At 32.8% G+C, this 16,323-nt stretch overlaps 2 protein-coding genes across 2 annotated transcripts; one reads left to right on the forward strand and one right to left on the reverse strand.

Moving 5' to 3' along the window:
• Positions 1–243: 243 nt before the first annotated feature.
• LOC145099914 (uncharacterized) lies at positions 244–2,156 on the forward strand. The gene is made up of 3 exons (XM_079037407.1): positions 244–387; positions 1,033–1,317; positions 1,904–2,156. Exons 1-3 carry the CDS (start codon positions 257–259, stop codon positions 1,989–1,991), a joined length of 504 nt encoding a protein of 167 aa, XP_078893533.1. The 5' UTR covers positions 244–256; the 3' UTR covers positions 1,992–2,156.
• A 912-nt stretch (positions 2,157–3,068) lies between these two features.
• LOC145099926 (putative calcium-transporting ATPase 11, plasma membrane-type) lies at positions 3,069–11,176 on the reverse strand. The gene is made up of 6 exons (XM_079037412.1): positions 10,765–11,176; positions 9,560–9,614; positions 4,741–6,830; positions 4,368–4,539; positions 3,896–4,194; positions 3,069–3,566 (listed from the first exon to the last, which is right to left on the reverse strand). The coding sequence occupies exons 1-6, from the start codon at positions 10,936–10,938 to the stop codon at positions 3,255–3,257; spliced, it is 3,102 nt and encodes a 1,033-aa protein (XP_078893538.1). The 5' UTR covers positions 10,939–11,176; the 3' UTR covers positions 3,069–3,254.
• Between the last annotated feature and the right edge of the window lie 5,147 nt (positions 11,177–16,323).

Raw genomic sequence — 16,323 nt, forward strand, 5'->3', positions numbered from 1 at the left:
CTATTTATAGAAAACGGTATTTTTTTTATTACCTTTTAAAATAACGGTCTAACCCTATTTTTTTATTACCTTTTAAAAAACGGTATTTTTTATTACCTTTTAAAATAACGGTATTTTTTACAGATTTCCGTTGGTAAATTTACAAAACGAGAAGTATTGACTATATTTCAATAATCTGGAAGTTGAAGGACTAAAACTAAAATTTATCCAAACATATATTAGCAAGCGGGAGAGAACTTTTCTTTTTGAGGGAGAGATGTCGCTGGTGGATTACGCTTCTTCGGATGAAGAAGATGAAGCAGTTCTCAGAGAAGAAGGTCGCAACAATGATAATCTTGTAATTTCACTCCCCAATCAGGCCCATGAGCAAACTCATCCTCCCAATGAGTAAGTTCTTTATTCCGTTTCCAATTTGATCGAAAAAGGGTATAGATTTAGGGTTCTAAGTTCCGCGATGGTGAATTAAGCTCTTTATTTTGATTTGAAATAATTTCTGTGAATTTAAATTTATGAATTATGAAACTCGCTGTTCGCTCTAAGTATCATTGTGTTTTCATGTAAAGTCTCCCAATATATCGCCAGCTGATTTCAGTTATTGAGATATGATGTTAATTATCGTCAAAAGTTGCTACTTGTCAGATAAATAGTAGATATACATGTATTCTTTTTCTTAGTCACCAGTAGCATCTTTCGATTTATATGTCATTGTGTTCATTTTCATTAGAGCTATAAGGAAAATCAGAAAGTTCAGAATCCACAAACAAAAATTCTAGGGTTTCAGAGTAACCCCTTTTCAAAATCGAGATGTAGCTCTTATTTGGGGCAGATGTATATTTTCTGGATTTAAACGTCACTCCTTAGTGCTAGTGATACATCTTCAGGTTGTGTTCACTAAGATTATTGCTAGATTTCGTGTCAGGATTTTAAAATTTTTTGTTTGTTTTGACTGAAGAGGATGTATTTGGTAGAAATTGCAGAATTCACTGGCTTTCTCTATAAATAAAAGTGTGTTGCTATTTTTGACATGTGTAGGAAATCTACAAAGTTGCCTGTTCAACAACAACCAGAGCCTTTTAAACTACCTGATGCATCATTTCTTTTGAATTCGCCTTCATTGCCTTCAAATATGAGTGGAAATTATGATCATAGTTCACGAGTTGCAGCTGCCATTGCTCAAAATGCATCACGAAAAAGGGATACTAAAGAAACCACAACTTCTAATCCTCGTGGAAAAATTCCAAGAGGGAATTTACCACATTCCAAAAATGTCCCTGAGACAGCACGTGGTCTTCTTCGTCCACCTCAGCTTAGCGGAAGGTGAATTTCTATGTTTTTTTATTTATTTAAAATAGATATTTCTTGTTAAATATTGTTTATTAGATTGTATTTGTTTACATTGTGTGACATGTATTAGACTGATACAAATGTCAATAGGACAAAAATTGCAACCTTTTGTCCCACCCAAAAAGGTGGAACTGGGTGGGGCATGGACTCGCTCTTGATCTCTCGTATATTCAAAAAGACGAAAATGCCCTCCTCATCATTGTCATCGAAAATAGCCCTAAAAAGCTTGTTCAGTCCAGTCCCGTGTAAAGAACGCAGCCTTAAGGCTGCGTTTACTACACGAGACGGGAATGGACTGGACAAGCTTTTTAGGACTATTTTCGATGACGACGATAAGGAGGGCATTTTCGTCTTTTTTTGAACAGATGAGAGATCAAGAGCGAGTCCCTGTCTCACCCTGTTTCACCTTTTTGGGTGGTACAAACAGCTGCAAGTTTTGTCGTATTGACATCTATATCAGTCTAATGCATGACAAAAACAGTTGTTTTCTCTTTCATCTTTTATTTTTTACTCTTGAGCTACATATTTTGGTTTGATGATTAAAATGGGGATTTTGTAGGAGCAATGTTGTAACAGAAGATATAAACAAGTTATTTACAAGAAGAAATGGTTCCGAACCCTCGTCTAGCACACCTACAACTGAATGATGGCTGTTTATTTTCTTGTAACTTGTAAAATATGCAAGGATTTTATAAAATGTTGGTAGAGATTTCGAGTAGACAGTTGTATTTTGCAATTTGGAATGTGCTTAGAAATTAGCAAATGATTTTTTTACGATTATGATAGAGATTGGTAGAAGATTTTATGAATTATACATTGTGTTCATAAAAATTTAACCTGACAAATAAACAAACACAAACATAGACTTTTGTGTTCGTGTTAGATTCTTATGCAAATAAGTTTATTCATGAACAAGTACACGAGCAATGTTTGTGGTTACCATTCATAGTCACAAATTTCAAATTTAAACAAGTTCAATGATGTGATAAAAATAAATAATTCAACAACTAATGTTACATCAATTTTTACCTTATCTTGACATTTTATTATGGGATGTGCCACTATCCTAAATTTGGTGATTTTGGAACCTTTTCACATCTCTTGTCTAATTATTTGTTAGATTATTGCTATTTTGTTTGTTTGGATTGTTTTAGACATTGTTATGTTCGTATTTCCATATTCTATCTACTATTTCCATATTCTATCTACTATTTTATAATGTTTAAGTGGTTGTGTTAACCCTAAATATGGACCAAGGGTGTGCGCCAAAACCAAACCATTAAAAGTTGTGGAAAAGCATCGAAAATACATAATATTATTTAAATCATTGTTTTAATCGGTATTTGACAAAACTTTTCAAAACACTTTTTAGCTTTTCAAAAAGCTAAGAAACTAAAAAAAGTGTTTGTGTAGTTAAAAAACACTTTTTAAAATAGCTTTTTTTATAAGAAAAAATAAAACTTTCAAAAGTCTCGAAAATCCTAGCTTTCAAAAAGCTCTTTTTAACTTTTTCACCATTTTATTCCTGAAAAATCGTAAGCTAATAAACACTTTTTTTAAGAATCACTTTTACCATAAAAAAAACTAACCCAAACACACCCTTAATATAGATAATCTTTATACAAATCTCTTCCTCTAAAAAAACATAACATTATTTAAATAAATACTTTTTTGAGAAATCATGTACTAAAAGTGTCATGAGTTTCCAACCCGTTATATAAATGTAAAAAAACAAAATACTCATAAAATACCACAAAAAATAACAAACAAATTTCTTTATCTGAAATTCAAAATTCAAATCCGCACCAACTATTCTACCCTCCCTCAAAAACAATGGTTCCAAGGTTTTAAAAATCAAACCTCACAAAGAATTAAAATAAATAAACAAATAAATAATTAAATCCTCAATCTCAAGCCATATCCGGACCCCTAGCAAGCGGCTCATAGCCATCATGTTGCTTGATGCCATGGCTTGTAGATGAGTCAACCGGGATGCACTTCAAGATGGCTCCAACCGGCATACTAAGTGAACCCAAAAGAACACTAGCAAACCATAAGTCCCAAGATAATGGAACTGTGGATGCAAATGTACCTAATAATTCAACTATTATGATTTGGAATGTCACAGTGCAAATCATCACTAACATGAACACCCAACTATCAAACATTCCACGTAACACGTTTATTTTCTCCATGTCACGGCTGTTTATTTCATTAAATACCTGTAAAATGATAGAAATTTATCATTACGTGTTTGGTTAGCAGAATGTGTTTGGAAGGAATGCAATCTGTCAAAAGAATTGGAATCTATTATGCGTTTGGTTGGAAGTAAACATAGTGGAATGGTAAAAATTGTGATTTTTTTAGTATCAAATCATTTTTCCACTCCAACTATATGGTAAAAACATCATATCAAAGAACATATCTTCGATATCTTAACATATAGGGCTTTCTCATTTCATTATCTTGGATATCTTAACATAGGGCTTTCTCATTTCATTTCTTCTTATAGGATTGTACTTCATAGTCATGGAACACAATTACAAATTACCTGGCAGAAAACGAAGGTATTAAAGATCAATGTATTGAGAATCGCAGTAGAATCCGGACCATTGATTTTAAGAACACGCTTTCCATCAAATTGAAGAAGGCCAAGAATCACAAGTTGATAAACACTTTGACCAACGATATTCCGCCACATAACCTTTGTTATAAAATTGACTTCACGCCCAATTGGGGGTCTTTTCATTAACCCATCATGAGGAGGTTCTGTTGCCAAAGCTAAAGCACCTAATGTGTCCATTATCATGTTCACCCAAAGCAGTTGGACAGCAGTAAGAGGAGCAGATCCTGAATTTTTTTTTTTAGATTAGTTAAAATCCTTAAATTTTACTACTATAAAGCGAAACAAATTTAAAACGTTAATGAATTCGAAGATGAGGGACCTAAAGCGCAAAATCATCATAGTTGGTTCCCGTTTACGACATTAACCCTAAATAAAATGTTGGAAAGAGGGAAGGAACCTGATGTGCATGCAGAAACAAAATTGGTCATGAGTGCAACGACATTAACCGTTAACTGAAATTGCACAAACTTTTGGATATTTATATAAACCGAACGACCCCATCTAGCAACATACACGATTGTCTTGAAATTATCATCCATAATCACAACATCCGCATTTTCTTTCGCAACCTATGAAAACACAAAAAACATCATACATCATCCTTCCAGCAAACCGTGGAGAACTATGAAGTTGTCCACAGCATGGCTGACACAAAAACAATCTAACATGTCAGCCACTTCTTGAGCTGACTTGTTTTTGTGTCAGCCACTTCTTGAGTTGGCCCGGTGTGGGCCAACTTAAGAAAAAAAGTTACGAATACAGTAACGAACCTCGGTTCCGGCTATACCCATGGCCAGACCGATATCGGCTTCATGTAAAGCCGGGGCATCATTAGTCCCGTCACCAGTAACCGCCACAACTTCCTTAAATTCATTTCGCAAAAGGGTAACCAACTTATGTTTATCCAAAGGTAAAGATCTTGCCATGACTTGAAGCCTAGGAATTATATCTTTCAACTGGTCAACGCTTTTTTCCCTAAAAACCGGTCCTTCAATAGCCAAACCATCCGCAGTCAAAATCCCACATTCTCTAGCAATAGCTTTTGCAGTATTGATATTATCTCCGGTCACCATCCTCACAATTATTCCGGCGTCCAAACAAGTCTTCACCGCCTCTTTCACCCCTGGCCTCACCGGATCTTTAATTCCGACCACTGCAATTATCGTGTAATTAGTCTCCGGAATGTTATCGGAGCTTGAACCAGTGTCTAAGTCCCTAAAAGCTAAACAAATCGTTCTTAGGGCGTCACATGCGAAACCATTTATCACATCTGTAATCGCTTTCCGTTGTTTGTCGGAAATCTCCTTGATTTCTCCATCGTCGGTGATGATTTTATCGCATAAACTTAATATAATCTCCGACGCGCCTTTGCAGAAAGCTCGTAATTTACCTCCGGGAAGAGCGACGAGCACCGACATCTTTTTCTTGACGGAATTAAACGGTTCGACTTTGATGATCTTCACGTTTTTCGATTCGGCGGTGTAATTGCTTTGAAAAAGTAGTCCGAATTCCAATAAAGCCGTTTCCGTCGGAGAACCGATGATGTTCGTCTTCCCCGATTCGTCTTTTACGATCTCGGAGTTTGTGTTCAAGAACACGGATTGTAAAAGAACAGTTAAAACTTTCTCGGAGATCGACGATTTGAGTTTTTCTTTGCTTCTGATGTCTTTATTTTCTCCGGCAGCCCATAGACGGGTGACAACCATATGATTTGTGGTTAAAGTTCCGGTTTTGTCAGTACAGATACAGGTGGCGGATCCCATGGTTTCGCAAGCAGAAAGATGCCTCACGAGTGCTCGATCGTTCATCAGTTTCTTCATCGCGAAAGCTAAACTTAACGTCACCGCTAATGGCAGCCCTTCCGGGACGGCGACCACCAGTATGGTGACGGCGATGGCGAAATAGTTCAGAAGCTCCAAACCGTCGCTCATGTACCATATCCCCATTTCGTCATTGAGGAATTTCATGATTACAAACCTCGCTGTGAGGACGAGAAAAGTTAAAATCGCAAACGCTAACCCGATTTTTCCGATGATGGTGGCGACGCCGTTGAGTTTCACCTGTAATGGGGTTTCATCGTCGCCACCTTCGCTTAATGTCACCATTAATCTTCCCCATTCGGTTTTCATTCCGACGGAAGTCACCAGCATTTTACCGGAGCCATCTTGAACTTTAGTTCCCGATAGCAGAAACGGGCGTTTCTTGTCGATGTTCACCGGTTCACTCTCGCCGGATAAACTCGATTCATCAATTGATAAGCTGTACCCATCGATGAAAATCCCATCCGCCGGAACTTGATCGCCGATTGACAAATGAACAATATCTCCGACCACCAAATCGTAAATCGAAACCTTTTTCCTACTCCCATCTCTCGTCACTTGAATGATTATATTCTTCTTTTCCTTATCCAAATCCTTGAACTGCAACGACTGTTTGTAATCACTCACGGCGGTGACCACCACCACCAACGCTATACACAGAATAATCCCTAACCCGTCGTACATCCCCTTCGGCCACCCTTCTGTAGCAATTCCGACGCCGACGGAAATCACAGCACACACCATGAGAATGATTAACGTCAAATCCTGTAACGCGTCCCATACGAACATCCATAGAGCTCTAGGGGGCTTTTCGACGAAGCGATTAAACCCGAAGATTTGTTGGCGTTTGGAGATATCGGATGAAAGGACGCCATCGCGAAGTGAGACTTTGATTTTTCTTGCGAGACCTTGAAGTCCGCCATGGAAATCGTAAGTTTTGTTGTTGTGGGAGCGGACTATGTAGGCGAGATCGTCGGGTTCGATGTCGTAACCGGCTTGAGCGACTTCTTCAGAGACCTTATGTTCGGTTCTGTTAGCAGCTGTACTAATCAAAGAACATATTTGAGAATTAGGGAAACAATGGTGGAGTGAAATTTTTTAAAAAAAATATATGAACTTGATTTATTTAAAAATTTATAGTTTGACAACTCTATGGATTATAATAATAATTTTTTTTTTTCATTAAACTTTTTATTTACATAAATCTTATTTATGGATCGTGAGATGTTATCTGTATAGAATTAACATGATAAAAAATATAATTAAAATGATGAAAATAGATTTAAAATTCAAAAATATAATTAAAACAGTGAAAATTTTATAAATTAAAGTTTATTTGACCGACTAATAAGACGCAACGGTGTCATTATATTTTTGTCTATGAAAATTTTGACCATAATATCATATAAGTTTTGACCATTCTTGTCGATATAAGTAAAGTGTGGTTCATTCTGAATGGCACATATGTGCCACTCAGAATTACCGACTACAACAAAAACACTTAAGGGCTGACAAAAAACGCTGATAACACATGCCACATTATGTTACCGGTGGCAAAAGACATGCCACACCGTGCAACCTTAGAAGTATATATTGTAATGACTAAATTGCAAAAAATGTTCGTATGGTTTGTCAAAATTGCTATTTTGGTCCAAAATTTTTTAGTGTTGCTCCATCGGTCCAAAATTTTAGTTTTGTTACGAGTTTGGTTTAAAATTTTTGAAACTTTTTATTATAATGATGAATTTGCCCACTATTAATATGATTTTCTCTTTTTTTTTTTTTTTTTTATTTTTTTTTTTTTTTTTTATTTTTTTATTTTCTGATTAAAAAAATGAAAAAAAAAATCATGCACCCCTATTACCACACCCACCCACCACCTTTTTAACATACATATTACCTATCTCTCTTTCTCTGGAAACCAACGCCATCTATCAGAAGCCACCGCCGCCTGTTGGAAACCACAATGATCTGCCGGAAATCCCTGCTACAACCACCATTCTTATCAGAAACAACCTCCAAAACTGCCATTCTATTTGCACTTCGTTTCTCTGTTTCTTTACTACCTTTCTCCTCATCCGATGTTGTTTACCAAAAATCACCTCCATAGTCACCATAACCGCTAGAAATCACCGTTACCGTCAAAACGCTTCAGACATGCCTCTTTGTGTGTGTGTGTGTGTTTCTCTCACATACACAAACGAATGAAGATCACCAGATAAGACGATCGTCGTGAATGAGATCTGTTATATGGAGGTGGTAGAGTTTAGATCTAAATGAAGAGATGGTGGTGCTCCAGAGGGCTCGGTAGCTGAAGCGAAAGGAGAGATGGTAGTGCTTGGGGAAAATAGAGGTGGTCGCGTCTAGCCATCTTACTCCTTCAGATTTGATAAAAAGGTTTAGATTTACTTCGTCTTCGTTGAAAGTCCAGATCGTAGTGAATGAGACCTACTGTATGGAGGTGGCAAAGTTTAGATATGAATGAAGAGATGGTGATGCACCAGATGTCTCACGTGAAGTGAAGGGAGAGGTGGTGGAGCTCCGACAAAATGGTGGTGGTCGCCTCCAGTCTTCTCACTCTTTCAGATCGAAGAAAAGGTTTAGATCTACTTTGTCATCATCGGAAGTCCAAATCTATTTCGTTGGAGTTAAAATCTACGTCGAAAACCTTCGTCGAAAGTTCAATTTTACGTTGGAATCCATCACCACCACCACCAAAGATCAACGTGGTTGGAGCTTAGATCTACGTCAACAACTCCGATGACACTGTAAGTGGATTAGGGTATCCGGTGGTGGTTCGACGAAAAACAAAAGGTTGGCGTTGGCGGTGGTCCGAAGAAAACGGTGGTGCCGATGTTGTCGGGAGCTTGTGTTGGTGGTGGTATTTTTCAGTGTTAAAATAAATAGATGAGAGAGAGAGAGAGATGGGTGTGTGTGTGTATTTTTCTGATTTTTGTAATATAAAAAAATTTTAAAAAAAATAAAATAGAATGGGTAAAATAGTCATTAAAAGCTAATTCAAAACAAATTGGACCAATCCTACGACAAAATCAAAATTTGGACCGACGGTGCATCTCCAAAATATTTTGGATCAACGTGATAATTTCCGCAATAAAACATTGACGTTTTAGCAATTTTATTAATTGTAATAGAAAGAAAATGAAGGCAAAATTATTGAATGAATAAATTAACATAGGCTATTTCTTGGAGTCAACTCAAGTTTTTAAGTGTTAAATACAAAGAATAAAATAAAAAAGAAACTTACTTTTTATTTGTTTTGATAGAATCTAAATTCATTTATGTCTTATTAAAATAACTATTTTAAAAATTCAAGTAGAAAACAATAGTAACAATTATAATTAGATATAATTTTGTTTTTCGAAAGATGATGCTTTCAAACACAAAAATTGAAAAATATAATGCTATATAATAAAAAAAAAAAAATACAAAGCAAAATTAGAAAGAAATGAAAGTAAGATATAGTAGTAAACTTGACATGTACATGAATTTGGTATTACGATGACTTAAACGAAACTGATTTGTTCTTTATAGCACCACCTTTCATTTTTCTTACAATTTACACATTTTACCTTAATAACCTACCTAATTATAACCGTATGATTGGATAAATTTTCTAAAATATAATTTCTAATATAAAATATTGAGAAATGAAAGTAGAAAGCTATAATAATACACATATAAAAGAAAGTTTGTTAGATATTTCTTTCAATTTACCCTACTTACTATATCAATAACTTTTTAGACATACCATCAATGAACTGCAATGCTGCTTTCTGCACATACAAAGCTATCCGGATCTTCTCCTGATGTAAAGAATTAACAAACTCCATTAGAGTATAGAAATGAAGAATATATGACATATATATGCAATGGATTACAAATTTCTAAATATAGAAAAGCCTCCATATGCATATATTTCAACCCGATGGCTTGTAGAATCATTTACTTCAGTCAACATACATAAAGAATCAATGAATGCCAATAAAGACAGTCTAACCTCACAGTGACATTTTATTTATCACTTGGCATGTAATACAGTAATTCAAACATACAAAAATACACCTCACTTTCAACACCAAGAAATCATTGCACATGGAAATTCCCATGAAAATATATCACTTGGATTTCAAGAAAACACAAAGAGTGTATGCGTATGGTTTTGGTAAGACTTTGTTGTCTGAATTGAAATATATCACTCTTGTAGTTTGTGAGAATTTTCAAAGAAGTTCCTTAAATGTGTGTGTGTTTTTGGTTTCAACTTTCGCGTAATGTCAAAGAGAATTATTAAAATCCATGAATACTTTTCAAACATATATAATTTTACATTAATTTATTAATTTTTTTTGTTCTATACATCGAATATATGATGAGAAAAATAAAGTCGTTATAAATTATTTTTTTGTTCTCTACATCGAATATATGATAGAGAAAAATAAAGCCATACAACATATTTTCAGAATAAATTACAAAAATGGTCTCTGGTTTACTGAATTTTGCACTTGGAGTCCAACCATAAAAAAACAGTCTCGAACAGCCCCCATAGTTTATTTTCCTGCAACTTTCGTCCCTAAATCTTACAATTCAGCAGATAGTTTTTTAAATATGACCATTTACCTTGGATGAAACTAACAAAAAAACAAAGTTTTAGAAAATGGCTCATATCCAATGGATTTGACATTTGTGGTTCGCATGTAGAAACATGTGATCTACGACATTCCGTCATATCCGAATCTAGTTATAGTACGATGATTCATAATTTTCAAAAAAACAACTCATGCCAAAAAAAAAACTTTGATTAATCATATGATAAATCTCAATGCCTTTCAAAATGTTTTACGTTCACTGATTGCAAACAAACATGATCAGGAAAGGTATAAATTTAAAAAGATATATAACGATTACACATAACGTCGAGACTGAAGAGAAATTAAGAGAAAGATGAAAAGATCAAACCTGGATCTTCCGGCGTTTCTTCTCGGCTGCAGCCCTTTTGGCAAGATCAGCCACCATACGAAACCGCCGGCGAGGGTTCTTCACCAGCCACACGGCTGACCTCCATTTCTTCAACGCTTCTTCTGTCGGGTTCTTGGGCTCGACATCGAAGTTCTCCTTCAGATAACTCTCCATTTTTCTTATCTTTTCGTAATGATTCCAATCAACATGAGAATTGGTGTTTTGTGAATATGCGCATAGGTTGATTTGATATGAGAAATGTGTGTTTGTGTGTGTAATGTGTTTTGTGTGAGTTTAAACTTCTGAAGAAATCTTCAAACCGATGCGAAAAAGTCGAAGTGGTAGGCTACTAAGTTCCTTGAATTGCTTGACCGTTTCATAATTAGATTAATGAGTGGCCAAATTTACTAAAATCTGTCCCAAACTTTCTTGACATTACTATAGGTAACCCTTGACTAAGGGTATGGTTAAATAAACTGAAACTTGATCAAATGACCCATGATGTTGATGCATGTTGATGCCAATATAATAATTTTTAGTAATCCATAACAATTTGTGTTTTATGGAGTTGTACTGTACAACTCCATAAAACATGGGACTGAAACTCGATCAAATTACTCATGATGTTGATCCGTATATAATAATTTTTAGCCATACACAATAATGTGTTTTATATATTTGTAGTGTACATATAAAACACAAATTGTTGTGTATGACCAAAAAATTATTATATATATATATATATCATTATTTATGACCTAAAATGTGAATATGTCGTCTTGAAAACTTATTTTCTTTTAAATTTTTATGAATGTGTTTTCGACATTAAGTACAATCTTATTCAAATATGGTACCTATGCAATATGGTCGGCAATGAATAGTGAATAGTTTTCTTTTTAGTATATTAACGGCATTTTTTTTGGGAAAATGACAAAAAAACACGCAATTCATCAAAACAATATCATTTTCTGTCTATGATCACTTTTCTTTCCACGGCCCGAGGGCATTGAATAATTTTTCTATGAACGGATGGTTTTCTTTCCATTATTAGTAGGCGATGTTGACCTTTGTTGGTAAAGCATAATACAAGATATGGACATTGTTGATATATTGAAACACATGTGCGACTATGAATGGTCAGAAAATGAAACTACTTGGTAATGAGCTCAAGCATAGATCGCCATATAGTGCCATTGCATTTTATAGTTTAAAACATTTTTTCTCTTATTCATAGGAACTCACTTCCGTTACAACATATGGCTCACATCATGGAAAATCTATAATAAACTCTTAATATTTTAGGAAATTTTTTATAAATTCTTAATTTTTTTCAATTAGAAAAGCTCAATTTTTAAACTTTTTGAATAGAAAAGCCAAAAAACTATTTATTTATTTTTGTCCTTTTTGACCTGTTCAGTAGATCATAAGACGAAATCATTAATTTTTTCAAAATAATTAGATTTTTTTTGTAGATTTCGTCAAAACTTATATATAATGTATAAACGTACTTATATATATATATATATATATATATATATATATATATATATATCGGTAATTTTGTATTTTTTTAAAGTTTTTATGTGTATTTTAAACATATAAACATATTTTTTTTTACATATTAATATATATTTTAAAATATTTTACATATTTTTTTATGTATTTTTATGTGTTGTTATATATATATATATATATATATATATATATATATATATATATATATATATATATATATATATATATAGACACACACACATATATTTATGTCTTTTTGTAAGTTTTTATACATACATGTTTACATAGTTCATGTATTTTAAATTTATAAACGTATTTATATGTATTTTTAAGTATTTTATATATTTTTTAGTTATTTTTATGTATTATGTATTTATGTATTTTTTTAAGTTTTTTATATAGATGTTTATATATTTTTATGTATTTTAAATATATATATATATATATATATATATATATATATATATATATATATATATATATATATATTTATATTTATATATATATACGCATTTTTTTACATATTTATATGTATTTTTAAGTATTTTACATATTTTTATTTATTTTGATGTGTTTTTTTATGTATTACGTATTTATATCTTATTTTATGTATTTATGTATTTATTAAAGATTTTTATATAGATGTTTATGTGATTTAAATGTATAACTACAATTTTCTTAAGTATTTATGTATTTTTTTTACTTCAAATTGTCTTCACCATTTCATCCAATTTCTAAAACTTCTTTGAATATGTCTAAATAGTTTTCCTAAATACCCATATATTTTAAAATTTTCCCTTTAGCTTGTCTTAAAATTAATCATTGAATGGAAAAAATCTAAAATATATGAGTATGTAGTAAAACCATCTAGACATACTCGAAGAAGTTGTGCGAATTAGATAAAACGGTGAAGACGGCTTGAAATAAAAAAGACATAAATCCATAAAAATAATACAATCAAACATTTAAAATACATAAAAAAAATACATAAACATCTATAAAAAAAACGAGAAAATACATAAATACTAAAAAATACATATAAATACATAAACATCTATATAAAAAACTTTAAAAAATACATAAATACGTGTGTATATATATATATATATATATATATATATACACACACACACACACATAATACATAAAAAATAACACATAAAAATACATATAAGTAAGTAAAAAAATACGTTTATACATTTAAAACACATAAAAATACGTAAATGTATACATATAAAAACTTAAAAAATACACAAATACATAAAAATAGATATAAATACATAAAAAAATATGTTTATACATTATCTACAAATTTTGACAAAATCTGCAAAAAAATCTCATTATTTTTCGAAAAATTAACAATTTGGTTTTATGATGTGCTGAACATGTCAAAAATGACTAAAGTGAATAAATTAACCGGTTTATTGGGCTTTTCTATTCAAAAAATAAAAAATTTAGGATTTTTTTTGTTCAAAAAATAAAATTTAAGACTTTATTAAAAATTTTCTCAAAATATTGGGACCTTTCTGGAGATTTTCCTTCTATATTTTTTTTTTTTACATTTTGGTTGTTAAAAACTTAATGAAATTAATTTCAATTCTACGTTTTGTTTACTATTAAACTTAAACCACTATGGCACTATTTCCTATCTCTCTCTTATTGGAACTTTGCTTAAGGCAAAGGGATTTTTATGCCCGGAAGGAAGTAGGAAATTTTAAAGGCCCTTATAAGGATTTGTCTCTACATGGTATTAAATTAATCAAATGAGACAAAAATATGGGGTTGGGCTTACAATTTAGTCAAATATTAAGCTTGTCATTAAATATAATTAATAGTAAAAAATAAGGATTTGGGACTTGGAGCTATATAGATTATTATTTGACAAAATGCATTAGTAGAGAACAAGTTCTCTTTACATGGAGGGAAATAGGCTTAAAGCCAACAGAATGAATCACCACCTAGCTAAAAATGAGGAAAACTCAAAATAGTACTAACACAAAGGTATGTTCACTCATATAATACTTATTCTTAATAATGTTGATAAATTTTATAGCGGAATAGTACATATTGTTCTAAATTAGCATTACCCATATGAGATGGATGTAAGGTCGCACCTTTCAGAACTAATATGGCTAAGTTCTCTAAAAGTCTAATGAAGAAAAGATTGTTCACGACCAAAATGAACACAATGGTAATAAACGACCTATATCTAGATATGATGTGTGTCACACTTCTTGTCTAGTTTACCATACAACGTGGTTTGTTCAATAGTTTAGTTCACTAAACACAAAGTAGATCCAATTAGCACTTGCTATGAAAGATTCAAGTTCTCAACACATATTTAGAAACATGTCATATCTTGCCTTCCTGATTTGAATATCAAAATCCTATTATTTTCATTTAGGGATGCACTTATATGTTGATCTTATATGAGGTGTTCTTTAATAATTCGTCATGGTATTACAACAAATTGTCCCTTGGTGGGAAGGTGTATTAACCAGTTTTGTGATAAATAAATAGAAATTTTGGTATGGCCAAGTCAGGACTATCAAACAAAATTCTAAAATCATTTTCAAGTTGAGACTATATCTTGGTTGCACAAGTTGGAGCTACCGAAAGGGGATGTGAAAATGCTCAAGTTGGAGCAGACTGAGATGCTCAAGTTCGGGTTGTCTAAGGATAAATTGATAACGATTATTAGATATTTGACACAGTTAGATGGTTCTCAAGTTGAAGACCAAAAGAGTAATTATTACTATTAAGTGTTGGACTCGTTGGAATGGTTCTCAAACTGGAGAATATCATTACAGGTTGTATATAAGACGAAAATATGAAAATAAGAATTTTAGTGAGTTTTGGGATAAACATAGTAGTGCATGATGCCTAAGGAGGATACAAAGAACCCATAGTGGTGATTAGGCATGAGATTTAAAACCGGAAAATCGGACCGGAACCGGAACCGTTAGAACCGGAATATGTAAAACCGGTCCGGGTCCCGGGTTTAAAGAATGACTCTATCCGGGATCTGGATAATTCGGGTTTCGGGTCCTTCGGGTCTGGGTAAACCGGGTTTAAGAACCGGAACCGGTTTTAGGGGCCGGAACCGGTTTCTATGAAAAGTTTAAAACATGAATAACTCGTTCGTTTGAAGTCGGATTGGCATGAGGTTTTTTCTAGATTGTAGTTTATATTTTGTACATGATTTTAGACTATAATTTTGTCATTTTTGGGTTTATATTCATTGACTTATAGTCTCTCAAAGTCGGGATATCAAAGCTGAAAGTTTTATGTTTTTCAGCTTTTTTGTATCTTGTGATAGTTTTAAAACACACATATCTCGTTCGTTTCAAGTCGGATTGACATGAGGTTTTTTCCAGAGTGTATTTTACAGTTTGTACATGATTTTAGACTATAATTTTGTCATTTTTGGGTTTATATTCATTGACTTAGAGTCTCTCAAAGTTGGGATATCAAAGTTAGAAATTTTATGTTTTTCAGCTTTCTTTTTATTCTGTGATAGATTTAAAACACGCATATCTAATTTGCTTGAAGTCGGAATAGCATGCGGTTTTTTCCAAAGTGTAGTACAGAGTTTGTGCATGATTTTAGACTATAATTTTGTAATTTTTGGTTTCATATTCTATGATTTATAGTCTCCCAAAGTCGGGATATCAAAGCTGCGATTTTTTCAGCTTTATTTTTGTATTCTGTGAAATTCTAAAACATGCATATCTAATTCATTTGAAGTCGAATTATCATGAGGTTTTTTGAAACATGTAGTTTAGAGTTTGTACATGATTTTAGACTATAATTTTGTCATTTTTGGTTTAATATGTAATGACTTACAGTTCCAAGAAGTTGGGATATCAAAGTTGAAAATTTTCAAAGTTCAACCACTAAGTAATTACCAAAACATTCCAGTTTTTCCGGTTCTAGACCCACTTTACCCGGTTCCATCCGAACCATTTTGTTATTTTCGGGTTTTCCGGTTCTAGACCTACTTTACCCGGTACCTTACACGGAACCGAACCGGAACCGGTTCCT

The sequence above is a fragment of the Lactuca serriola genome, chromosome 1 (assembly GCF_051521515.1).
Source record: "Lactuca serriola cultivar US96UC23 chromosome 1, Lser_US96UC23_V15, whole genome shotgun sequence".
Lineage (NCBI taxonomy): Eukaryota > Viridiplantae > Streptophyta > Magnoliopsida > Asterales > Asteraceae > Lactuca > Lactuca serriola.